The 25,179-nt window shown below is 45.4% G+C and overlaps 3 protein-coding genes across 4 annotated transcripts; 1 reads left to right on the plus strand and 2 right to left on the minus strand.

The window, feature by feature from the left end:
• Nucleotides 1–262: 262 nt before the first annotated feature.
• naga (N-acetylgalactosaminidase, alpha) lies at nucleotides 263–5,150 on the minus strand. Of its 2 annotated transcripts, none has more exons than XM_061704364.1 (9): nucleotides 5,032–5,150; nucleotides 3,923–4,079; nucleotides 3,700–3,840; nucleotides 2,802–3,013; nucleotides 2,567–2,661; nucleotides 2,324–2,485; nucleotides 1,929–2,126; nucleotides 1,718–1,858; nucleotides 263–1,149 (listed from the first exon to the last, which is right to left on the minus strand). In XM_061704364.1, the coding sequence occupies exons 2-9, from the start codon at nucleotides 4,075–4,077 to the stop codon at nucleotides 943–945; spliced, it is 1,311 nt and encodes a 436-aa protein (XP_061560348.1). In that variant the 5' UTR covers nucleotides 4,078–4,079; nucleotides 5,032–5,150; the 3' UTR covers nucleotides 263–942. The 2 variants fall into 2 exon arrangements, with proteins under 2 accessions (XP_061560348.1, XP_061560347.1); XM_061704363.1 differs by having other exon boundaries at nucleotides 4,948–5,150.
• Nucleotides 5,151–8,319: 3,169 nt separating this feature from the next.
• Nucleotides 8,320–18,355, plus strand: plg (plasminogen). Its single transcript, XM_061704606.1, has 19 exons — nucleotides 8,320–8,371; nucleotides 9,252–9,390; nucleotides 9,855–9,961; nucleotides 10,871–10,985; nucleotides 11,207–11,346; nucleotides 12,497–12,617; nucleotides 12,727–12,845; nucleotides 13,089–13,251; nucleotides 14,238–14,362; nucleotides 14,442–14,601; nucleotides 14,947–15,134; nucleotides 15,216–15,364; nucleotides 15,746–15,839; nucleotides 15,931–16,045; nucleotides 16,359–16,433; nucleotides 16,505–16,645; nucleotides 17,122–17,228; nucleotides 17,961–18,106; nucleotides 18,194–18,355. The coding sequence occupies exons 1-19, from the start codon at nucleotides 8,320–8,322 to the stop codon at nucleotides 18,353–18,355; spliced, it is 2,418 nt and encodes an 805-aa protein (XP_061560590.1).
• Nucleotides 18,356–18,514: 159 nt separating this feature from the next.
• slc22a2 (solute carrier family 22 member 2) lies at nucleotides 18,515–24,641 on the minus strand. The gene is made up of 11 exons (XM_061704497.1): nucleotides 24,001–24,641; nucleotides 23,094–23,197; nucleotides 22,861–23,015; nucleotides 21,938–22,106; nucleotides 21,463–21,577; nucleotides 21,273–21,376; nucleotides 20,622–20,836; nucleotides 20,449–20,551; nucleotides 19,385–19,497; nucleotides 19,203–19,302; nucleotides 18,515–18,788 (listed from the first exon to the last, which is right to left on the minus strand). The coding sequence occupies exons 1-11, from the start codon at nucleotides 24,397–24,399 to the stop codon at nucleotides 18,686–18,688; spliced, it is 1,680 nt and encodes a 559-aa protein (XP_061560481.1). The 5' UTR covers nucleotides 24,400–24,641; the 3' UTR covers nucleotides 18,515–18,685.
• Nucleotides 24,642–25,179: the final 538 nt, after the last annotated feature.

Raw genomic sequence — 25,179 nt, forward strand, 5'->3', positions numbered from 1 at the left:
ATCATTTATACTAACGCTGTTACATTCCAACTTAGAATGCCAAGGTCACAGATGGTGGCCAGCATTCACCAGACAGGTGACAAGCATATAAAGAAAGCAGGTGACTCAGTACCACGTAGTACAAGACCAAAGTAGCAGCTGACTCGCCTTTTGCGATTCAGCAGGTGCACTTTTTGGCAGTGAACACCGTGTCACGTCCGAGTCAGCGTCTGAAGAGCAGCACTGACCTCTGCTGGTTTAACATTAGCCCACCGGGAAGTTTTTATTCTCTACTTGCAGCATTACATAATATGGTGTGACTGTGCAATCAAAGTGTGCACTAACCTACACTTAAACCCTAAATTCTAGTATTTGTTCCATGAAATAGTTCTGCCATCAGATTTCCGCCTCTATGTGTTGCCATGGCAATCTAACATGCCCGGCCGGGGGCTTCAAAATCAGTAGCGTCGCTGGTGAAATTTAAACGAAATCAACAATAGGACTGCTTCTTTAACCAATCATATTTCAAATTCGTCCTGATGACATGACTATTTTTCCATCCTCTGATTGGTTGGTCAGAGCAAAACCTGTTACTGCCAACTTTGATAAGCAAAACATTTATATGAAGCAATAAACTCTATAACCAACTACAGTGCAGCGCTGTCATTTATCATTCTTTTGACGTTGTCACTTTTAATGGAACACTATCCCATTACCCCCCAAAAAATAAATGCACATTCAATTGCAAATACTCTTACATGAAGGATCAACAGCGAAAAAAATATATATTTTTTCCCCCCTTACAGAAACCGGCAATAAATGTGCAGAAGTTGGACGCCGATCACATAGAGATTCAAAAACGTCTGTCCCTGAGTTTACTTCAGTCTTCAGAATACACTTCAGGTAATGGAGACCTTTCTTTACCAGGTGGGCTGATGTCTTGTCAGTCAAAGCTAGGGGAGGTCACAGGAAGACAGGCGGGATGGCATTGGCGAGGTCACCCGGGGTGAGTACTCTGGGTCGGCCTTCTCGAGAGAACTGGCGGAAGAGGGGTTTCGGTTTGGCCGGTGCCGAGACGTACCACATGACTACGCCCGTGGGGTTCACAGACACCACAAAGCTGCTCGAGTCTTTGAGCGTCACGGTTTTCCCAGAGAAGACGTCTTTTACCTGAAACACGAAGATGTGAAAATTCATTATGTGGCTCAGCCTAACCATTAGTTTGACTATTCAGGGGGTCCTCGGCTTATGACGGAGTTCTGTTCCTATAGCACTGACATAACCAGAATTTTCATGCAAGTTGGAAAAGGAAAGTAAGTTGGACTCATTTCCAGTGAGGGTTGGACTCCGCCAAGGCTGCCCTTTGTCACCGATTGTGTTCATAACTTTTATGGACAGAATTTCTAGGCGCAGCGGGGGTCCGGTTTGGCGGCCCCAGTATTGCATCTTTGCTTTTTGCAGATGATGTGGTTCTGTTGGCTTCATCAAGCCGTGATCTCCAACTCTCACTGGAGCGGTTCGCGGCCGAGTGTGCAGCGGCTGGGATGAGCCTCAGCACCTCTAAATCTGAGATCCTGGTTCTCAGTCGGAAAAGGGTGGAGTGCCCCCTCCGGGTTGGGGACGAGACCCTTCCCCAAGTGGAGGAGTTCAAATATCTTGGAGTCTTGTTCACGAGATGGATGGATATAAAACAATAAATGGAAAACTAAGTATGGCGTTCATTGAGAAGGATACAGACCTTGTAGCTGCCCGTGGTGTAGTTCAGCTTGCTGAGGGACGTTTGGTAGCGGTACGGCATGTCATTACGTCGACTGAAAAACACCAGGGTACTGGCCTCGTTTGACAGGGGCCGCCAAAACACCTCAATCCCACTCTTCTCCTAAAGGGAAGCGACGCAGTTATAAAAAAATATATCCAGCAAAGGGAGCTAAAAATAATTTGCGTCACACCTTCAGAATCCGTCTTCCCTGAAGGCCCAGACCGTCCTGGTTGATGCTGATGGCCATTTTGTTCTGCAGGATGCTGCGAGCCCCGCTTCCAATGGTGCGGAGATCATTGGACATGAAGAGAGGGGCGGCCATGATGGCCCAGAGAGCCATCTGTGACCGTGACTGCTCCATGCTGAGGCCAAAGTCACCAATGATCAGCTGACAGGACACAGGCGTTTGCAAGTATATTATTTTTTGTATTCATATTCAGTGAAACCCCATTTAGGGCAAGGGATCCGTTCCAGATCCACCCATTTTCTTTTGTCAATGAGAAAGTTTTATAGAAAATACAATATCCCAATCTTGCATGTGCAATGCATTCAGCATATGGAAATGTCACATTTGATAGCACGAACCATATCGGGGTCATTCCACCTCCCGGGCCCGGCTGCAGCGATCAGGACCTCCTGATTCTCGAAAAACCAATCCACAATGTTGAGCATGCTCTCCCACGAGTCCTGGATGTCGCCGTAGTTACGCCACAGGTTACAGATCTTGGCCAAAAGACCGTAATTCACCTAAAAACGTCAAATAATCTTAAAACGAAGTGCAAAGACCATGACTTTGAGACAACATGATGATGATGATGATGATGATACCTTAGGCGGCAGACCACCTTGGTAGGCGGGCCAGCTGCAGGAGTAGCCAATAGGACGGCCCGTCGCATTTAGAGCCTTGGACATGCGAGGATAGCCTATCCAGGGGAGGAACAGAATCAAATGGGATCTACCGTGAACCCCCGCCAATTTTCAGCTATTGTGGCTGGGTTTGAAACGGATCCCCCGCGATAGACTGGGGTTGACTGTAATCGGGGATCAATGCAAGCCTCCTTACCACGCTCCTGCTCTGTGGCGTTGGAATAGCAACCGTCGAACTTTAACATATCCACCTCCCAGTCGGCGAAGGTCTGAGCATCCACCTCAATCTTCTCCAGCGGCGTGCCCGGGTAGCCCCCGCAGGTGTGTGTCCCCAAGTCGCCGTAGATGCCCAACTTGAGCCCCCGGTCGTGCATGTAGCGCGACAGCCGGCGGATTCCTCCTGGGAACCTGCAACGGAGAACACAGACGCTCAGTGAACATAATGCCGTGGTGGTGTAAATGGGTATTTGTAATCACTTCATAGTCAAACTAAGCCAGAAAAGGAACAACAGTAAGAACAGCGGTAAATGAGCATGCCTTCTCGTGCCGCGTATTCTTATGCAGCTAGTTTCCCGCTGCCATTCGTAACCGGGAAACAGCGTGTGTTGGGACCATCGTAAACGAAGGATTCCTGTATCCATCTTATCTAGCATTTCTACTGGAATGCAAAATAATTTTGACATTTATGTAAAGTGGAGCAAGTATAGAACTTTGCAGAACACCACTATTTTTCTACTGGACCGCCAGACAACTTTGACATTCACGTGGAGTAAAAATCTGTGGACTAGGTCGCAAGCCGCAGGTTTTCTACTACAATTGCCAGAGTATATTGTAAAAATGTCTGGACTTAGTATAAAGCCTTGTGATACACCACCAGTATCGCTCTACAGGTCCTAGGAGGGAGTTCCATTCCTACTGCGGTCGGTCCGCGTGGCAATTCATTTACAGTACATGCCGTCATGTGACGAACTGCTGAATCTTTGTTTTTATTGTCCCTCATGTGACTTCCACACCTTAAGTAAAACATTCATTGGCCTCCAGGATTACCGTGCGGTCACAAATAGCGTCTTTGTTTTGCGAGCGTACGTGCGCACCTCTCGGGGTCCGCCTGGAGCCGCCCCCGCTCATCCCTTTGCATGGACGCCCAGCAGTCGTCGATGTTGACGTAGACGTAGCCCAGCTCCCTCCAGCCGTCCTCCGCCAGCCTGTCGGCCATGTCGGTGAACAGTTTCTCGCTGGACGGGGAAGGCATGCACGCCATGTTTAGGAATCTTTATTATACAGTTGAGTGAATAATTCCAAATTGGACCAACTTGCCTGATGCAGTTTTTGGGGTCACGCTCACAGTCTATGTCGCAGCGGAAGCGTTCCCACGCCAACCAGCCCATGGGAGGGGTCCGCATCAGGCCGTTGTCCAAGGCGACAGTGGCCGCAAGGAGCCCCGATGCCAACACCAGCACCGTCCAAAGCATCCCTGCGGAATTTACTGTTTCATTATGAGCCGCTCGCATTTTAAAGGAACGGTCTTGCCGCGATACGGTCAGGACCAAGCATGGTTGGTTAATTGAAGACTCTAAATTGCCCAGAAGTGTGAATGGGTGTGTGCCCAGAGTCAGCTGGGACAGGGTCAAGCACGCCCGCGATCCTAGTGAGGATAAGCGGTACGGAAAATGGCTGCGTGGATGCAGCAAAATGGCACCAAATCACTACTTTTCTGTTCTGAAATGTTCGGTGGCTTCCACCGGGCATCTTGACATGCGGAGTTGTATTATAAATTCGTCATTTATCCAGATAATAATGCTCTGGTTTCATTCAGGTATTGCCGAAACAATATTATTTTTTTGTATAACTCTGGTTGCAGTTTATGGTGTTTTACTGAACCATAAGGCTGTTTCTAATTCTGCATGTTAGGAGAACAGCTACGATAGGAGGCCAAATATTAGCACAGCCATTTACGCGAATATTAGTAATATTATAGCCATTTTTTATACAACTTCAAAGTAAAATTGAGAGGCCAAATATGAACATCACCACCACCACTCACCAGTTAGAGGGATAATAAGATAATGCATCATATTTTTTTTATGCGTATAATTAAGCGACGTGAGGAGGCCAGGTGCTACATACAATTATGACACAGTTCAGTTGAGGTTTTTACTCCAAAATTAACTTTTTATAGCAATGTAACAGATATTATTGGACAAGTGAGTCCGACTTCGGCGTTTTGAAAGAGTTATTAAACACAATTGAAGAACCACACACAAAAGTAGCCGATAGGAGCCGTCCCGTTGAGTAAACCACCGTGCTGTGATGACTTAATAGCGTGCGTGGGTAAAGCGTACCGACTCTCCGGTGACGTTCAACTGAACGAGAAGGAAGTGCAGCGATGCGTTCAATGTCGTCTCGTCTTTTCGCCGATTTCTCACCTGACGTTGTCCCGTTCGAGTAAAAGAGGAATAACTGAACAACAATGTCTTCTTCTTCTTCTTCTTCTTCTTTTCGTTTTTTTCCGCCTCTTGTATTTTTTTGAAGCGCGGAAGTGGAGGTCACGTGACGCAGCCTTGGTCAGCTGACCTCTGGCGAGTCCGCGTTTCGTTTGTGCTCATGTTTATGTCGTTTTGGCGCGCTCTCGCGGTGGAAGCGAGTATGACACCTCGCTTGACCGCAATGAGATTCACAAGGTCTGCGAAACAACAATCTCCGTCTTTTAACTCCTAAATAAACTTTTATTTGTAAATACTGATTTCTAACTCAATCAACTTTTATGTTTCTCTATTAAATCTTTTTTTTTTTTTACAAGAATTAAGTCATTTTTTTTAAATAAACAGTGGCTATTAAAAGGTGTACACACCCCTGTTCAAATGTCAGGTTTTTGTCATAAAATGAGACCAACATAACGACTTTCAAAGCTTTTTCCACCATTATTGTGACCTATAACCTGTACAACTCAATTGAAAAGAAAAGAAAATATTTCAGAGAGGGGAAGTAAGAATAAATTACTGAGATCATGTGGTTGCACAAGTGTGCACACCCTCTTATAACTTGGTACGTGGCTGTGTCCCGAATGAACCAATCACATTCAAACACATGTTAAATGGGAGTCAGCACAAACCTGCTACCATGTACTGTACAGTGCCCGTGATTAACACAAAATCAAGTTCAGTTGTTCTTGTAGGCTTTTCCTGACATTTTGTCGTCACATCTTAAAAGCACAAGCCACGGTCCGCAGCGAGCTTCTATAGCATCCGATGGATCTTATTGTCCATAGAAGGGTACAAAAGTGTTTCAAAGGCATTACATACTATCTACCATAGAACACAGTGAGGACACAAAGAACTGGCCCTCCTTCTAAAGTTTTCAAATGACTTATGTTGGTCTTATTTTTCTAATATCACAATAACCTCCCATATCACAAGGGGTGTGAAGACTTTTTATATGCACTATAGTAGTGGTTTTATCATTTCGAGCACTTTTTTTGGGGGGGGGGGGGGGGGGGGGAACCACGCTGCTATTGTTCTGAACACAAACATGAGTAGGACTCAAACGAGACATGATTACTTAGCATGATTTGAAAGAGCAAATGCGATTTGATTGGTGGACTGCCGGTTGGTGTCCTAATGCAAATGTTTGTGAACGAGGACGTTGGTCCCTTTGGCGCTGAACATTAACTACGCAAATCGATCGGCGCCTGGATGCAGGTGGCACGGCGGCGCTCACCCCGGTACATAGAGTAGATCGACAGGGGGAAAAAAAACATGATATAAATTGAGACTTCTCTGGAATATATACCACCAGGTTTTCGCGCGGCTTTTCCACAACAAGGCGCTCTAAAGTGGCCACGCCCCAAGCCTTGGTCCACATCCTGGCTGTCGATTCAGAATTGTTTTTTTACGTTTATTGTCAAAAATTAACAGACAATATACATAACAATTGTGTCCCGAGATTGGGTCTTTACTCATAATTGGTAATATGTCAATACAATACAGAAAGAAAAATGGGGGAAAAGGAATCAGTATCCTATCCAACGAGGCCAAGTCGGGCTTATTTTGTTTTTTTTCACCCCTCCTGGCTCTTCCATTTTTTTCTGTTTGACACGGCTTACAACGAGGCGCTCTAAAGCGGCCACGCCAGCGGACTATCCGAAGGGAAGATGTCGTTTCAGGGTTGTCGACAAAGCTAGCTAGCTAACTGCATGTAGCAACTTGCGCGGGGTAACCGCTGATGTGAACAAAGGCGCTCACTTCTTAATTAGTTGGGGGAGGGCGACTCTTCACGAGGCGGACGTGCGTCGTTTTTTGTTTTGATTTGTGGGGAGGAGGGTGGGGTGGGCGTCACACAGGACAAGCGAATTGATTGGCTGCTGACCAGAAAGCGTGATAAAAGAACACGCGGTCAAACATGGGAGTCAAAGTTCACAAACATCTTGGTTCTTCTTCACGTTGTAGGTTTTCTGAAAAGATTCTCTTGTCATCTTTTCCGACGACAAAGAGGAAAAACATGCACATTGGATAGGAAGTAGAATTGGAAAAAAACAGTTGTTTTTTTTCCTTGCCTGACAATTCCCCTTGTCGACTACTCTTACGTCACAAATAAGTGATGGCATCATAAGCTATGATGATATATATATATATATATATTATGATAATAACATCAATAAGATCACATATCGTTTGTATTATTTCATTCCATCACCCAATGAGGATCGATAAGAGAATCAATAAGGCATCATTGGATGGAAACGCAGTATCGGTAATGGAATCGGTGAGTGTGAATTTAAATTGTTGTTTGTCCAGCTGTTCCCCTTGATTGGCTGGCAAGCATTCCAGGGCGTAGCCTGCCTCTCGCCCGCCACCCTAAAGAGAATAAGCAGTATAAAAGATCCGGTAATATTCCATCCATTCATTTTTCAGTTTTTCCTACTGTTGCTTCATTCATAGGTATCGATGAATCGTTTAATATTAATGTATCAAATTCAATATTTGGTTGACTGAGTTATTGAAAATATTGTATTAAATATCGGTAAAACAAACAATTGAACACATACATATAATTGAACATTTTTGCATTTATTTTACATGTACATTTAACTTGAGTGTGGCTAAATTAAAGGCAAGCTGGAGCCTATCCCAGCTGACTTTGAGCGAAAGGCAGACTGCACCCTGGACTGGATATACAGATGTACAGATTGTGTTCATAATTAAACCTATGAGTCATAGCAAAATATTAAAATGAGTATTTATTCATTTTGGTATTCATTTATCCCATGAAATAACTGGGTAATTTATCGTAAATAATCAAATGGAAAAAATATTGGTCAAATAAAACATTTCAGCTGTATATATTTCACATTTTGTTTTTACCAAAAAAAAAAAAAAAAAATGGTTAAATACAAACAAATATATATATAAATAATACAATTCATATTTACAAGAACATTCACATGAACTCTTTTAAATAGACCTTAAATTTCCGTTTGAAGCACAAAAGGGTTGCCCAGCCCAGTTATAGATGCACATACTGTAGAGTAAAGTGCTCTTCAGAGGTTTTTGACCTGTGCGGTTGTGTCCTTGCCGGCGAGCCAATGATTGGCTCGCGTCCTATTTGGCCACAGCAGCGTTCTAAGTTTGCGCTCAGTAAAGGGGAGAGAAAAAAGAAAAAGAAAGCGAGGGCACATCTTGCCGCTGGCTCGCTGGCATCAGGGCCTCACTCACCACATGGAGACGTCCAAAGCAGCCTTCCTGATGGCAGCGCTTGTCTGCACCGCCGGTAAGAACACAAACCCAAAATTGCAACGTTCACATTCTTACATCATTGAACTCAGCGCAAAAAAAAAAAAAAAAAAAAAAAAAAGGAATGTTGCATTAACTGTATGTCACCTAGTAGCGTATTGTGTCAAATTGCATTTGTTTGCGTGAAGATTTTGGAAAATAGTTCAAGTTATTGTTTGGCACTGACAACAATTCAAATTGTGCTGACAAAAGAAAAAAAATACTCCCCCCCCCCCCCTTTTTTTTTTTGTTTTTTTTTTAAAACAATGATTTTTTTTTCAACACCAACAAAAAAACCCATTTTTCTTGTATTTCTTTATGTGTTAAAAGAGGCAATGAAAAAATCCAAAATACTTTTATATTTTAAATATAAAAAAAAAAAAAAAAAAATATTTTTTTCTTTTCTTTAAATTACTTTTCTCTGAAGAAAATACGATTCCCCCCCCCCCCCAAAGCAATGAAACAAAATATGCACAACATCTTTTAGGAAATATTTATGTTTCTTTAAAGCAACACTTGTGCTTTTATTATTATTATTATTATTTTAAAACAACAGCATTGTTTTAACATCAGACTTCTTTCTTGAAAATGTTTATTTTTTTCCTGCTTAATATTCATTTGTGTGTTTCTTGAATATTAATGAATTTGGTTTGACAGCCATGTAATGATATGGATTTCTTTCCCCGGAATGTTGCGATGTAACAACAACAAAGATCTTTTCGGGGAGAAGACAAAATCATTTTATAAACAAATCGGTAGAGGAGGGCTCCGATTCGCATCGTAGTCACGAGTCTCTATAAGGTTAGGTCATAATTCACGTATTGACAAATTCATCCTTTTCTTCATTGAATGCCGCATGTGCGTGTGTGTGTCCCCAGTGAGCGGTAGCGAGACAATGGAGGGCTACAGCAAAACCGAGGGGGCCTGGCTAATCTCGATCGACAAGCGGATGTATTCCACCAACACGGCGGAGGAGTGCGCCGCCAAGTGTGACGCGGAGACCAGTTTCACATGCAGGTCGCGCTGTTTTTATAATCCCATTCACAATCACATGTACAGAAATTAGGGAATGTCCTCGCGCAAAGTTGAGTATGTTCTTTCAAGTTCAAGGACACATTTTGGGAATTCCGGGAATGTCTGCAAATTGCAGGCATTTTCTCACAAATTTCGGGAGTGCCCTCCCTCGCGGGAAATCACGGAACGGTTCGTTCTCGCACAATTTGGGGGAATGTCCTCAAATGCATGATCACGTTTTCACAAAGTGTTTTGACATTGTCCTAGGAAACATTTTTGGGACGTCCTCCTAAATTTGGAAAAGGCTCTCGCACAGAATTAGGGAATGTCCTCAAATGTTGGGCAGTGTCTTCACATTATATCCAGTAATGTGCTCGTACATTTTGGGAACATTCTCAAATATCTGGGAAGGTCCTCGTAAAATGTTTCGTTATGTCTGCCCGAATTTGTGAAATGTCCTCACACAGGTCCTTCATGTACGTGGAAAAGGATCAAGAATGTTGGACGGCAAGGGCAAACTCCAAAATAGAGACAGTCATGCGCAGAGTCAGCACAACTTTTTATGAAAAAGAAGGCAAGTGTGCTTTTCAATACATCCGTCCATCCATTTTCTCTGGTGAGCATAGATGCACATTTAGATAGACAAGCAATCCCGCTCACATTCGCACCTTTGGAAAAGGTGGTCTTCACTTGTTTTTGGATGTGGGAGGGGGGAAAACCCCACTTGAGCAGGAAGGTCAGAGGCCGCATTCAAAACCCAAATCTCACAACTGGCAGGCAGACGCGCTCACCACTAGCGCACCGTGCTGCCCCTTCTCAATTGCAATCGATTCGTATTATTATAAAACAATAGTGACTTGCGATACGAGTGACCCAAGTGACATTTGTTCCGCGATACGAGCCGTCGTTGGGCCAATTTGGGTTTTTTTCTTCTTTGACTTGCGAGCAAACATTTTGATATGTTCAACTCCGCTCACTTCGCAACAAGCAGCAGTTTGCCAGAGAGAGAACCAATCTTCCCAAAAAGACGTTTCGAGCTCTCGAACCCACTTGAACTTGACTGTTAAACGAAACAAACTCCTAAAAAAGTCAAAAAGAAAAACCTTTATCGGAACAAAATGGAATCACAGTTTTGTCATATTATTTCAAGGGGGGTAAAAAAGGCAGATGGTTACGAGAATAAAACGGTAAGGCGTAATTTTTGAGGAAAAAGTTGCAAAGAGAAAAAAAAAAATCTTTCCCCCGAAAAAAACATATTATCATGACGATTATGAAAGGATTGGGACTTTTTCATTATTATTATTTTTTTTTTCTGTTTTCGTATATCATAAATGAATTTATTGCTGTTACGAGTTCAATTGTAATGTGAGATGTGGCTCACCGCCGACGTGGTTTGATGCCCATTAAAAATAATAATAATAATAATAATAATAAATAAAAATGAAAAAAAAAACAGCAATGTGTTCATTTCCCGGTCTCGCAGGTTACCTCAAGGAGTGTGTGAACGGGATCGGAACGGACTACAGAGGAACAAAGTCCAGTACAAAGTCCGGAAAGACGTGTCAGCGATGGGACGCCAAATTCCCGCACAGGCCCAAGTAGGCAGCGTGATGACAACCTCCTGGTCAAGTCATGATAATAATACATATTACATACAGGACAAACAATACAGGATTATGCATAATAACAAACATCCTATACTGTACGCTGTTATCCATATTTATACGGTCACCTCGCGATGTTCAAAAAATGAGGACATACAGTAGCACATTGACATGACGGGTTGTACTATAATAATCCGTCTGCGTGTGTTTTGCAGCTTGACGCCGGAGAGCAAACCCGAGGCAGACCTGGAGTCCAACTTCTGCAGAAACCCCGATGACGACGCAGGCGGTCCCTGGTGTTACACCACCGACCTTGACACCCGCTGGGAGCACTGCCACGTTCCCAGCTGCACGGGTAAGACCTCATCGGGGGGGGGGGGCAAAGTACGGCCCGCGGGCCACGTGCGGCCCTGCTCCGATCTTCAATTGTACATTAGCAAGGTTTTTTTTCTAAAATTGGTGAGTTCAAAAGTATTCTTCCTTTTTTTTTTTTTTTTTTTTAATGCTAATGTTGTTAAATAATTGGTGAATTAATTTTTTGTAATGACAACATGACATTTTTTGTTGAATGTATTATAACTAAATTACAAATAAATGAAAAAAATAGAATGAATGATTCCGTCCATCCATCCATTTTTGTTTACCGCTTATCCTCACTTGGGTCGCGGGGTGCTGGAGCCTATCCCAGCTATCTTCGGGCAAGAGGCGGGGTACGCCCTGAATCGGTCGCCAGCCGTCACAGGGCGCATAGAAACAAAAAAACATTTGCACACCTACGGGCAATTCGTCAATCAACCGAGCACGCGTGTTTTTGGGATGTGGGAGGAAACCGGAGTACCCGGAGAAAACCCACCCGGGCACGGGGAGAACATGCAAACTCCGCACAGGCGGGGCCGGGATTTGAACCCCGGTCCGCAGAACTGTGAGGCGGATGTGCTAACCCGTCGGCTACCGTGCCGGCGGAATGAGTTATTATTTTATTACAATAAACAGTTTTACATGCATACATTTATTTTTGAAGCTATTAAATACGTGATGAATTAATTCAATTAATTAAAAATATAATGTATTATTATTTTATTCTTAGAATAAACTATTTTACATGTACATTCAACATTTTTATTTAGTAAATATTTGGTGAAATAACTAACTAAATTACTATGAATAAAAACTTAAAAGTGAGAATAAATTATTATTTTATTATCAAGCCTCTTCACACGTACAATTCATATTTATTTTATAAAATCCATGGTGAATTACAATTAAATCAACTACAAATAAATCACATTCATTCTATCATAAAAATCAACTATTTCACATCATTTAGATTCACATTTTGCCTTTTTTTTTTTTTTTTTTTTTTTTTTACCTCAAAAGACCTAACCCATCTGTTGTTTTCAAATTCTAACTGAGCGCAAAGTTTGGTTAGCTGCCCTGGGCTAGCTGCCCGCGTCTTTGTGCTTACTGTGCGCCGCTCGCAATGACTGCCCCTTGTGTCCCGGCAGAGGACTGCATCCATTGCAATGGCGAGAACTACCGAGGTAAGGTCTCCGTCACCAAGAGCGACGTAGCCTGCCAGCGCTGGGACTCGCAGGAACCTCACAACCACGGCTACAACCCCAGCGCGTGAGCCCCCCCCCCCCCCCCCCCCCCCCCCCCGGGAACCCTCGCCATCTTTCAATATCCATAGATTCCCAACTGTGTGCATTCAACGCCATTCCTGTGCCAACTCCAGGCTCCCACAGAAGTATCTGGAGGAGAACTACTGCAGGAACCCGGATGGAGACCCTCAGCCATGGTGCTTCACAACCAACCCCAACAAGAGATGGGAGTTTTGCTCCATCCCTCGCTGCAGTAAGCCATATGAGGGGCCGTCAAGGACATCATTCGGGATTACCTCTCACGCACACTACTGAAACGTGATTTTTCCTTTCAGTATATTATTGTACATGAGCGGATTTAGTATATCGTCAGGATATTTCTATATAATGTAATCCTGAATGATGTCCCCGACAGCCCCTCATAGAGTCACTTCACCCCTTGTTAGTAAATGAGCTCTTTGGAGAAGGCTTTTAAGACATCTTGTGTCTTCGCCAGCGTCGGACACTCCCACCGTGGCCCCAGAGATCACCTGCGCCACCAATGAGGGCAGCGCATTCCGGGGATCCGTCGCTGTGACAGAGTCCGGCAAAACGTGTCAGAGTTGGTCCGCCCAGATGCCTCACAAGCACAACCGCTCACCTGAAAACTACCCCTGCAAGTGAGGCCTTTACCACGCCCGAAGTGGCAACTGGACTCTTATTGGTTGTTGAAGAGTTTCCATTTTTAATCCAAAAAAAAACTTATTCACTGCTAAATCTTAGGTGTGGAGTTCGAATGTTTCTGGTGGGTGTGTCCTTGCACCCCCCCATCATGTGTTTTTGTCACAAATTTCCGTTTTGTTTCGTGAACAATGTGAACAAGTCTGGTTGATGGTTTGTTTTCAAAGATGATTATTTTTTTAATATCAGCAAACACCCCCCCCCCCCTCCCCCCCAGCCCCTCCCCCTGTCGACAATTGGTTTTCAAGGAGCGTCGCCAAACTTTGGCCATTCCACAGAATATTTTCTGGCTGCACCACGGCGCCAATGTGACCACCCGCAAAGGGACACACCCACCAGAGACATCGAGGAACCACTCAACCAATCTTTTGACTATAATTAACAAACCAACCAACCAATTGAAAAACCTACCAAACCAACCAACCAGCCAATCAATTGACGAATCAACCAATTGACCAACAAACCAATCAATTGACCACCCATACCAAATGACCAATTTACCACTCCACCAATTGGCCAACAACTCAATCGATTAGTCAACAAGTGTTCTCTCTCCCAAAGAATTTCTCACTCCACGGCTAAACTAGCCACTAACGAGCGGTTTTGCCACCAGGCAGGTGAAACTAGCTACTCTTGGCAACAACAACAAAAACAACGCCCTTGTGACCACCGCCAGGGGATACACGCACCAGATACACAAATAGGGGAACTCCACACCTGATATTGAGAACTGAAGAAGTTTTTTGGGACTACAGGGGAAATGTCTTCCACAACCAAAAAGAGCCCAATTGCCGACATTTAGGTTTTGCAGATTACAATCCCCTGGATGACTGACAATAGCCACGCAGGCATACTACACCGAGACCACAACTCCTTTCGGAAACCCTGTCGCTGAATTGAATTTGGCTGTCTGTTTACCCAACAGAGGTCTGGACAACAACTTCTGCCGGAACCCCGACAACGAGAGGAAGCCGTGGTGCTATACCACCGACCCGAACACCCGCTGGGAGTACTGCAGGGTGCCCACTTGTGGGGACGGACCTGGACCAGGTTCTTGATAGTAGACTGCTTCGCATGGGGAGGTCCGGTGTCTCGAGTCAGGCTAACTCATGTTGACTTCCTTTTGCAGACAATGAGGTCATTCCCACGGAGGATGACGACTGCTACGAGGGCGATGGATCCAATTATCGCGGGGTGACCTCTGAGACCATCAGTGGGAAAAAATGTCAGGCCTGGACCGCTATGAGTCCACACAGACACAACAAGACTCCACGGCAGTACCCCAAAGCGTGAGACACACTCTCTCGGGTCTTTCGGTGTAGACTTTGCATGTTCTCCCCGTGCTTGCTGACCCACAGTCGGCTGGGATGCACTCCAGTTCCCTGCGATCCTGAACAGGATAAGTGGTTTCGAAGACGGATGGATTGATGGGTGGATGGCTGGCTGGAGGGATGGCTGATGAATGTATGATGGATGGATGGATAAACAGACGGATGTTTTTTTTTCCAAATAGTGAGTATCTCTTATTACATTTTGAAACCTGATCCAAAGACAAACGCTATCCTGATCAGCACACTAGACTTCAAGTCCTCGGCCCTGGTTCCTGACATTATGACAATCCTCTCCTCCAACAGGGACCTCAGGAGGAACCTGTGCAGGAACCCTGATGAAGACCGAGCTCCCTGGTGCTACACCATGGACCCTAGTGTCCGCTGGGAATACTGCAACTTGGAGATATGTTCCAGACGCCCCCCTGTAAGTGCGCCCACCACTGAAGCCACTACACCTGAAAAACCCTCCACCCAGCTTCCTATCCAGAAAGGTAAAATCCTTCTCTCTTTTTTTTTTTTTTTTTTTTAATAGCGTCACTTTGTCTGATTGAATCCGCATTTATTTTCTGTAGATTGCAAGGTTGGGAGCGGCGCCACTTACCGCGGCTCAACTTCTATCACCATCATGGGCGTGACTTGCCAAGCTTGGCGCGCTCAGACGCCACACCAGCACAACAGTTTCACCCCAGACACTCACCCCGACAAGGGCCTGGATGGCAACGTGAGTTGAGCCTTTCCATTCTACAATGGGGGGGTCTTGCATTTGTTACAAGTGGGGAACTACCCGACTTTTGGGTTTTAAGCAGGGACATACCCGACTTCATCCACCCCTTAAAAGCACCACTACTGCCTCGGCATTATTATTATATTATTGTTCAGGTGGGGGCTCGATTGGAAACACCCGTAATGTCTTCCTTTGTGTGACGAAGGCAGCGCTGGATTTGTGGTGCAAAAACATCTGACAGCTTCTCTCGCTTGCATAGCGCAGCGAGCTTTCATCGGCGTGCTAAATTTCCTTTCAGCAGCACCCAGGGCATGTGGCCAAAAGTATTGGGACCCATTGTGTACTTCACGCTAAGTCGGTCATTTCTCTTGTTTTCAGAGTTGCAGAAACCCAGACAAGGACGTGAATGGACCCTGGTGCTACACAACGGACCGCAACAAGAAATGGGATTACTGTCAGATCCCTGACTGCAGTACGTAAACCCTCACAGACACAAGTCACCGTGCGTGCTGGAAGCTTTTATTCTTCTTTTTTTTGACAGTATCCCCACTCTTGCTTTTTAGCAGGCTTGACTTGCGGTACACCCGCCACCAAACCCAAGCGCTGCTACGGTCGCATCGTGGGGGGCTGTGTGGCCAAACCGCATTCGTGGCCCTGGCAAATCAGCCTTCGCACCAAGTGAGTCTCGGTAGACAGATGGTGACGCTAGATAGCGAAACATTATTTTTTTTGCAACTCTTGAGCATGCCAGTGACTCTCGCGAGTGCCTCATTGAGTTTTGGGCAAAGTCAGCCCTCAAAGCAAGTTTAACTTAGCAACATGAAATGTGGTAACCGATCTGTCTCAAGTAGACTCATTTAAGACTCTCAAGGAGCCGTGGCCGAAAAGACACAGGAAGTCGGCCATTTTGGCCATTTCCAGTGTTCCTTCGAAGATGAAGTGGTCCTCCTCCTGCTTGTGACATTTATCGGAACTTTCCACCTTCTTCCAGTTCAGGAATCCACTTCTGTGGGGGAACTCTGATCCACCCTCAGTGGGTTCTGACGGCCGCACACTGCCTGGAGAGGTTAGACATCGGCATAACAGACATGACGTCATGAAGCGCTGGCTCACGGCAGCGTCTTCTTCTTCTTGCAGGTCCAAGCGACCGGCGGCCTACATGGTTCTTCTGGGCACGCACAGGGAGCAAACCGTGGAGTCATCTGCTCAGCGGAGGGCCCTGGAGATGATCGTGCTGGGGCCCAACGGGGCCGACATTGCACTGCTCAAACTGGAAAGGTGACCACAGTCTTGCCAGGTCATCAAGATCTTACAAGACTTTTTTTCTCTCAAAATTAAGACTTATTTTTACAAGAAAAGCTGTCGTAATCTAACCAGAATTAAGTCACAGGTTCTTAAATTCAAGGTAAAGTCGTATTTTTCGAGAAAAGGGTTGTAGTCTTACTGGTCTTCGAGAAATTGTTCTTTCAATTATACAACAATTAAGTCGGATATTTTTTTGTTTGTTTTAGAAAAAAACCTTTGGGAAAAAGTTTTTTTTCCTCCAAAAGATGAAGTCAGTATTTTTCCAGATATTTTCTTGGAAATTTACAAGCATAAAATTCTATTTATTTTTCCTTAAGTACACTATATTTTTGGAAGAACAAAAGTGTGAATTTTATGAGAATAACATTGTATGTCTTTTAGGATAAAGTGATAATATTCCTAGATGACGGGAAGAAAGTAGCATAAGTGAGGTGTGTTGTTTATTTCAGGCCTGCAGTCATTAACGACAAAGTCCTGCCAGCTTGTCTGCCAGAGAAGGATTACGTGGTTCCCAGTGGAACCGAATGCTATGTCACCGGATGGGGGGAAACTCAAGGTACACGCAAATGTGTTGGAGGCCAAAATAGCTTCACAATTGGCCGTGGCAGATGGGCAACTCGACTATCACTGTTTTCGAATGGCGCTCATTTGAGCAAATTCTTTACTTGGGGTTGGTCAATGTACAAGTCCTGGAATTCACCCAAAATGGCTGCTTCAAGCCAAAATGGTCGACTTCCTGTTCAGTTTTGGGCATGGGTCCTTGAGACTTATTTGTACGCTCTGTTATGATAGACATGTCCACCCAATTTCGTGTGGATTGGTGAAACTGGTATCGGGGTATATTCATTTCTAACTTTCCAGGGGCTATTCTTGAGGAAGAGTCCAGAATTTCTTGAAAATTCAGCCCCCGAAACATGAAATTTGGTAGACATGTCTATCATGAGTAGACCCACAAAAAAAGTCTCAAGAAGCCATTCTTGAAAACACGCTGGAAGTGGGACATTTTGGTTTGAAGAAGACATTTTCAAGGGTGCATAAAGAGAAACGTGTCCTTAAGAACTTGCGCGATTGCTACCAACGTTTCATCCCCATGTGGGTCATGATATTTTTTGAAACATTTTAGTTTTTCATCTTTGCCTGTATGTGGAGCATGGAGGCGAATCCAAAAGTTCTTGTGCATGATTTTGTTGAAACTCTGGAGAGTTTCAACAAAATCATTGGCTGCTCACAGCTTTAGTTACGGTTGTAGTTTGCCACTGTTCTTAATATCACGGCTACCGCTTACCAGGTACGGGCGGCGAAGGCGTCCTAAAGGAAACGGGCTTCCCAGTCATCGAGAACAAGATCTGCAACCGACCCTCGTACCTGAACGGCAGAGTGAGAGAGCACGAGATGTGCGCCGGAAACATCGACGGCGGCACCGACAGTTGCCAGGTAACTCCCGACGCTCGTTGCTGCCGAAAGTCGTTTGAAAGGCAACGGTTCTTACGTTATATCCCTCGCAACCCTCTACACCCGCAGGGCGACAGCGGGGGTCCTCTAGTGTGTAACGCGCGCAAAAGGTTCATCCTGCAGGGCGTCACGTCCTGGGGTTTGGGCTGCGCCAATGCCATGAGGCCCGGCGTCTACGCACGTGTCTCCAAGTTCGTGGACTGGATTGATCGAACCATCAAAGCCAACTGAAGTCGACAGGAAGTGAAAGAATCGAAGCTTAATTATAGAGGAAAGCGAAGTGAGACTCATCTCAAATAGTTTCTATGTGACTGTAATAAACGCTGGGGATACGCCAAGATTTGTCTTTCTGGTTTATTCCCTGAAAGAGAGACATTTTACAGAGCAGACACAACACATGGCATGCAGCACACTAAGATCCTCTGACAAGCCGCAGTCACACTTGCGCTATTGTGTACAGGGACTAGGAAGGCATGAGAAGAACCTTTGGCAATGAGCTGATCACGTGACGTTTCTACTAGTTTGCAGCATAAATAAATACAATGGATTCAGAGAATGTGCTCAGACACTTGTGGGGTCTTGGTTGGTGGAAATGTTGCCATTGGTGTTGGGGAGCAGCCTGCTGGACAACTGCTGCTGCTTCGCCGTCGCTTTCTGCTTCACCCTAAACACAACAAAAGCCTCATCATGCTCACCAACAACCGGGAATTTACATCCACGGTTAGCATTAGCCTTAGCGAACTGGCATGAAATAGGAGCTTTACCTGGGAACAAGGAACTTTACCCAGGAACTAGGAGCTTTACCCGGTAACAAATACATTCTTCGAACAAGGAACTTTACTCAAGAACTACAAACTTAATCCAGGAACTACGAACTTTAGCTGGGAAGTAGTAGTTTTACCTTGGGAAATAGGAAGGTTACCTGGTAACTAGTATCAGATCAACATACTGTATAGCTTTACCCAGATAGCACAACAACGTACTTCACATACACTGTTAGCCAGTTAGCATTACCACTGTGCAACTCTATTTTACATACACCTTGCACTTTAGACTTGTTCAACTTCCTGTGACTCACTTGTCTGGGTGTTCGATATCGTCGATGGTCTCGGGCAGCGGGATTCCGCGGGTTTCCGGAAGCATCAAGACCAAAGCGCCGGCCAATAATGCCAGGAAGCCTAAAATGAAAACAATTCTGAAAGTTAGCTACTCCAAGTAGCCTGCACAGCCTGAAGCAGCATGCTAGCATGGTGGGCTTACCAAATATGATTAGGGGCAGCTCCAACCAGATGACAGCCAGCCGGTAGAGCAGGAAGGGGGCCACAATACCACCCACGTCGCACAGCGTGGAGCACACTGACACACCCAGGTTCCTGAAGACAGGGGACACCTTTAGAACCTTCTCGGCGACCAACAACCTTACCCAGGAAATAAGAACGTTTACTCAGGAACAAAACAAGTAAAAGCAAGTAAAGACTTTACCCAGGAACCAGGGGAAACTAATTAAGGTTACTAGTAACCCAAGTAATTTTCCTAGTTCTAGTAGTCTCTAACTCCCAGGTAAAGTCTCGAGTTCCCACGTAAAGTTTCTGGTTCCCTGTGTAAGCGCTGAGCAAATGTCTAGTTCCCAGGTAGATTTCCCAGTTCCCGTGTTAAATCACTGCCGCCTGGGTAGTTACCGCTATCCGTGTAAAGTTCCTAGTCCCTGAGTAAACGGGTTCATTGTGTTAGTGGCTGGATTCCTGAGTAAAGTTCCTAGCTCATAGGTCATTACGAGGGAAGGCTTTATCTGAAAAAAGTCTTGCAGAGTTGTGTGTTGATGAAGACAAACATCTCAAAGCACCCATGGACGAGCAACTAGCAATTTTATCTGGGAAGTGGAACTACGAACTTAATCCATTAAAGAGTCACTTTACCCATGAACCATAAGCTTCACCCACGAACAAGTAACTTTATCTGGAAACCGGTACCTTTTCCAGGGAACCACTAACTTTATTCATGAACTTGGAACTTTACCCATGACCTAGAGACCATATCATGGATCAAGGCTCAGGAACCTTTTTTCCCTTGCATTTATGGTTCCAGAAATGTTTAAGTGTGAATTCAAAAGTGTAACTGTGGCCATCCTGCACGGTCCATCCCTAGAATTTAATTTGTGCGACCACCGTCCAACTTCTTGAGCTAGCTTAGTAGGCTAAAAGCCCAGACTAATAACCTTCCTGCTAGTGCAGCCCTTAAAGGCGCCGGGGAGGGAGGTTTACTAAAGTACACTCGCACAAGCTAGCTGACATCAGTTACACGAGCCTCAGTGACGACGGTTTCACCTGACAAAAGTCGGATAGAGTTCCGTGTTGACGAAGACGACCATCTCGAACGTCATGGTGATGCCCAGTCGGCCCACGCACGCCACTGCCGTCTTCAACCAGCCTGGCGGCGCCAGAGGAAGCATCAGCGAGCGTACCTCAAGTCGAGAAAAACAGATGGCAGCGGCACTCACCGTCATGCAGGAAGGCGGTGATGAAGCAGGCGGCTCCGGCCACGACGTTGGCGGTGGCGAAGGGGAGTCGGCGGCCCACGCGTTCAATGGTGAAGAGGATGAGGAAGGCGGCGGGGAACTCCACCAGGGAGGAGATCAGGAAGCTGATGTAGACATTTCCTCCCATGATGCCCAGACGCATGATCAGACCCTGGTAGACCACAGCGCTGGTGAACCTACAACAACATTGCATTAAAGTTGGGAGCTGTTTCGTGGTGTGTACGCCTTACCTGATGGTGGCGCTAGATAGAGTTGATAGAGAGTTTACAGTTGCTAAAGTTCAGAAGTTCTAAATGTTTCCACAGGGCAGAAATAATATATGCGTGGGAGCGTAGCGGTATGCTTGGTTTGTACTATGTTTTTGTGGTCGTGACTTTACCCTCGAACTACACACTTTATCTGGGAACTAGTAACTTTACCTGAGCGCTAATAACTTAACTCAGCTGTTTTCAAAGCAGAGTCCTCCACACTGCCGGCGGTTGGAGATCTTTTTGACTGATCTTTCAGATGCAGTATTTGGCATAAAGCACGGAGCACGGCCCATTCCGGAAAGGTGGGGAAAAAGAAGTTGCAGAATATTTCCAGACTTGTGTGTAATGGGCGGGAACTGACCAGTTGTAGCTGAGAATGAAGGTGTGCTTCCTCATGTTGGGCGTTCGGATCAGGTCCATCATGGAGGCGGTGGACGCCGAGTCGGCGTTGTCGTCCGTCAGCGTCTACGTCGCAGACAAAGCAAAAGGGGATGAACGCTGGATTTGTGCTGCTAATGTCTGACTTCAGGAGGAGGCCACTGAGATCAGACCTCAATGTTTTTGGACAGAGTCTTGTTGTTCTCCTTGGCCATTGCCTCAGTGATCTCCACAGCTTCAGCCTTCCTGTTCTGCGATAGCAGCCATCTTGGAGATTCCGGGATGAGCCTGCCAGTAAGAGACGACAGTAAAGATGAAGATATTTACCAGTATACAGTATATGCGCAGTATAATGTATTGTGAGGTACTTGGAAAGGTTAAGTTACTCATTCCTAGGTCAAGTTTCTAGCTCCCGGGTAATGGTCCTAGTTCCTGGATAACATTAGTATTTCTCGGGTCATTTGCGAAGTCATTACTTCCCGGGTAACATTCCCAGTGTAAAGTTACGGGTTCCTGTGGAAAGATCTTACTTACTGAGTAAAGTCTCGCGTTAATGGTTTAAGTTACTGATAAAGTTACTAGTTCATGGGTAAAATTAGTAGTGCCGGGATAAAGTTCCTAGTCCATCAATATTTTAGCAGGTCTCACCAGTAGTACAAGACGTAGAGGAAGTAGGGAACTGTGATGACCACCTGCAGCCAGCGCCAGTCAGTGATGAAATAGGCCAGCAGGGGGAGCAGGAGGAGCCCCACGCTGAAGAACATCTGGTACAGAATGCCCACCGTGCGTCTCGACTCCACGCCCACGATCTCCGTGACTGAGAGGGAAAAGGTACATGGGCAACCAACTTCCGCATTGGGCAAAACAGGTGAAAGCAATTCACTCCGGCACGGGTCAACGGCGGAACCTTATAAAGCAGGAAATAGGGACAAAGCGCGCGGAGGAACTTGAAACGTTTTGTTTTGCGCACGATGTCTTCAAGAGCTACCAAAGATGACAACATTCGATCTTTATGTTTCGTTCATGTTTACATCTATTTAACTTTTGTCTGAAGACACCAGCCATAGAGAACACAATTTTAGCAAGTTAGTCTTCAAACCATCATGTCGGCACGTAGTTCTGCTCGTTAGCGTAGCGTGCGCTAGCCTGTTTTTCGGGTTTTGTCACACAACGTTCTGCATAAAACAGATATCACTGGATCACGATACTAACGATATCATTATGTTGGTTTAAAAAAAAAAAAAAACATGATCATATGATTTTCTTTGTGATTATTGCACAAACACTACCACAATGCTATCGCTATCGTGAGGAACATACGACGGTATCGCAAGTTTCCCTGCAGTTATTGTATAAGCACTGTATTGTTGCTTAGTAACGTCTCTAATATGACCACTTTTAAGATGTCTCTAATAACATGTAGGCCACATATCCAATTTTATATTGCGGATCACATGCATATTTTGTGTCGGTATTATGCATAAGGCTTTAAAATATACATAACTAATAAATATATGGTCACTACTTCACTGATTTTTGTCCACCACAATACTCTTGAAAACGTTACCCACTCAGCACATATCCCACCATCCAGCCACCCTTCACGCCAAACCCGAAGAGCACCCTGAAGATCAGCATGGACACGTAGTTGGGCGCCACGGCCACCAGGATCCCCGCCACGCCGTTGAACAGGTTGGACATCACGAAGCTCAACTTCCTGCCAAACCTGCACAGAGAAAACAGCGGGAGGCGGGTGAGAGGCGGCGGGACGAACGGGCGGGTAAAGGGAGCGTCGGGCGCTCACCTGTCGGCCAGGTAACCAATGGCGATGCTTCCCAGCAGGAAGCCGATGTTGAGCATGGCCTGGAACATGTCCATCAGCCAGGCGTCGTCGCACACCAAGTCAAACTGATCACAAACGCAACAGACCTAAGTTACTTGAAGGGAAAAGGGAAATCTCCCCCCGCGAAAAATCCCTTTTTTGATCAAACAATCATTGTGATTTGACGGTAGTACACGATAAACCAAATCATCTTTCTCATGTGTAATGAACGGAAATGCCATTAATCCATTCCAGCCCCCCCCCCCCCCCCAAAAAAAAAAAGTCTTTTTTTTAATATAAGAAAACTAGCACGCTATAATATTGTAAGTACTTAATTAAAACATAGTAATAACATCATGCATGCAGCAATCCAATTTATTATGCAGCTCCTCCTGGCGTGTGCGACTTGGCCACTGGGTGGCGGTATAAGACAGTCATGCGAAGGCTCGTGCAGAATTTTTATTTTTATTATTATTCATACAATTAAGAAAAAAATATGAATGAAGAAAAAAATGGGCTGCAGCAAAAAGGGCACTTTTTTCATTAAGGGCAATATGGCAGGTGCTTGAGCACCACCTAGTGGTTAGATGTGCACGTGCCTTGTCATGCAGGCAAACAAAGAGTTTCGGTGATTAAGTAATCTGCAGTAATAAACATTTTTCTGAGAGGATAAAGAATATATGCCTGTGGATATTGTGATATTGTCAATCTACGTGTTGCTCCGCTGCTTGTGTTTAAATATCTGTTGCTTAAAGTGCTAGCATTAAGCTAGTGGGGGCATTCTTAAATCCACAATATGCAATTCTCTTTGCTTTGTTTAGTTTGAGGGGAAAAAACAGCTGAACGACAGCTCGTATCTGGACAAACCTATCTTCGAGAACGGGCCTACCTCAGTAACGAAGGATTTCCTCCCCTCGTAGTCGTACTCCCATCCGCTGGTGCAGGGTTTGGTGGGCGTCCCGCTCAGGTCCAGTTCTCGGGTGTCGCAGGTTAGCGTGGCGTTCCAGTCCACTTCGTACCGCTCGCAACTGCTGTGCTGCAGCTCGCCCGACACGTTGACCGGCGGCGCCGTCAGCCGCCGGCCGTCGGCCGGGCTGCGATCGCACGACCGCCTCCACTGCTCCACCGCGCCGTCCCGGCACCAGTGGTCCGGCGTGAAACCCTGGAAGACGATGCCCACGTAGACGCCAGCCCAGGGAACAGATACCAGTGAGAGAAGGGCGAAGATGCGCTTTTGGCAGCTGCCGAACTTTCCGACTTCCTCCAAGATGTTGTCGAATGAAGTCATTGTGGCGAAAAGTGGCGAGCGGTCCGGTCCGCTGGGTTTTTAAGAGGACGGGTCCGAGCAAAGTTCAGTGGGTTGCGCGGCGAACCGTTAAAGCGTTTACAGACACGCGTTTTCAGGGAGTCACATGGCCTGGCTAACTTCATCTGTACACACAAACACGTGGAACTGGTCCACAACTACAAGTTAAGGGGATTTTATGTGAGGTGAGGCATTCATTTAACCTTGGGGGGGGGGCTGCTGTAAGATTTATTCGCACTCATGAATGACTCTTGACTAAGTTTTTTTTTTCCCTGAAAAAAAAAAATAGGGGAAAAAAATTAAAGTTTATATGAGGTGAGGCGTTTATTTTCTTAAATGCATTACGCTTTCGCACCTGTTTTTTTCCCGAGGGGACAAAGGGAAGCTTTACTGTGAGGTGAAGGATTGACTTACTCAAGACGAGGGAACTGACATCAGGTGATGGGAGAAAGGGGGTCATTTACATGAGGTGAGTCATTTATTTATCTTGAGGGGGGAAAATGGGGGGCCTTTTTCTTTTTCAACTGGTGGACACCAGGCCCCCAATTTTCTTTTTTCAAGGGAAAGTGTGTTTTGGTGAGGTGAGCCTTTTATTTACTCAAGTGGATGACACTTGATCACCTGTTGGGGAATTTTATGTGAAGTAAGGCATTTATTTTGTTAAGTGGATGACCCTTTATCACCTGCTTTTGTTTTTCTGAAGAAATGGGTGTTTAGCAGGTGGAGCATTCATTTTATCAAGCGGATAACACGAGCACCTGT

This window comes from Phycodurus eques, chromosome 18 (genome assembly GCF_024500275.1).
Source record: "Phycodurus eques isolate BA_2022a chromosome 18, UOR_Pequ_1.1, whole genome shotgun sequence".
In the NCBI taxonomy this organism is placed as follows: domain Eukaryota; kingdom Metazoa; phylum Chordata; class Actinopteri; order Syngnathiformes; family Syngnathidae; genus Phycodurus; species Phycodurus eques.

Excerpts from the sequence above, each read along its gene's own strand:
- naga (XM_061704364.1), bottom strand. The coding sequence starts at position 4,077 with ATGCTTTGGACGGTGCTGGTGTTGGCATCGGGGCTCCTTGCGGCCACT. Across the intron at positions 3,014-3,699 it reads CTCCAGGCGGACCCCGAGAG|GTTCCCAGGAGGAATCCGCC; the intron begins GTGCGCACGTAC and ends TCTCCGTTGCAG. Across the intron at positions 2,127-2,323 it reads GGTGGAATGACCCCGATATG|CTGATCATTGGTGACTTTGG; the intron begins GTTCGTGCTATC and ends GTGTCCTGTCAG.
- slc22a2 (XM_061704497.1), bottom strand. The coding sequence starts at position 24,399 with ATGACTTCATTCGACAACATCTTGGAGGAAGTCGGAAAGTTCGGCAGC. Across the intron at positions 23,016-23,093 it reads ATTGGTTACCTGGCCGACAG|GTTTGGCAGGAAGTTGAGCT; the intron begins GTGAGCGCCCGA and ends TTCTCTGTGCAG. Across the intron at positions 21,578-21,937 it reads CTCTACGTCTTGTACTACTG|GCTCATCCCGGAATCTCCAA; the intron begins GTGAGACCTGCT and ends TCTTACTGGCAG.
- plg (XM_061704606.1), top strand. The coding sequence starts at position 8,320 with ATGGAGACGTCCAAAGCAGCCTTCCTGATGGCAGCGCTTGTCTGCACC. Across the intron at positions 9,391-9,854 it reads GAGACCAGTTTCACATGCAG|GTCCTTCATGTACGTGGAAA; the intron begins GTCGCGCTGTTT and ends GTCCTCACACAG. Across the intron at positions 11,347-12,496 it reads CCACGTTCCCAGCTGCACGG|AGGACTGCATCCATTGCAAT; the intron begins GTAAGACCTCAT and ends GTGTCCCGGCAG.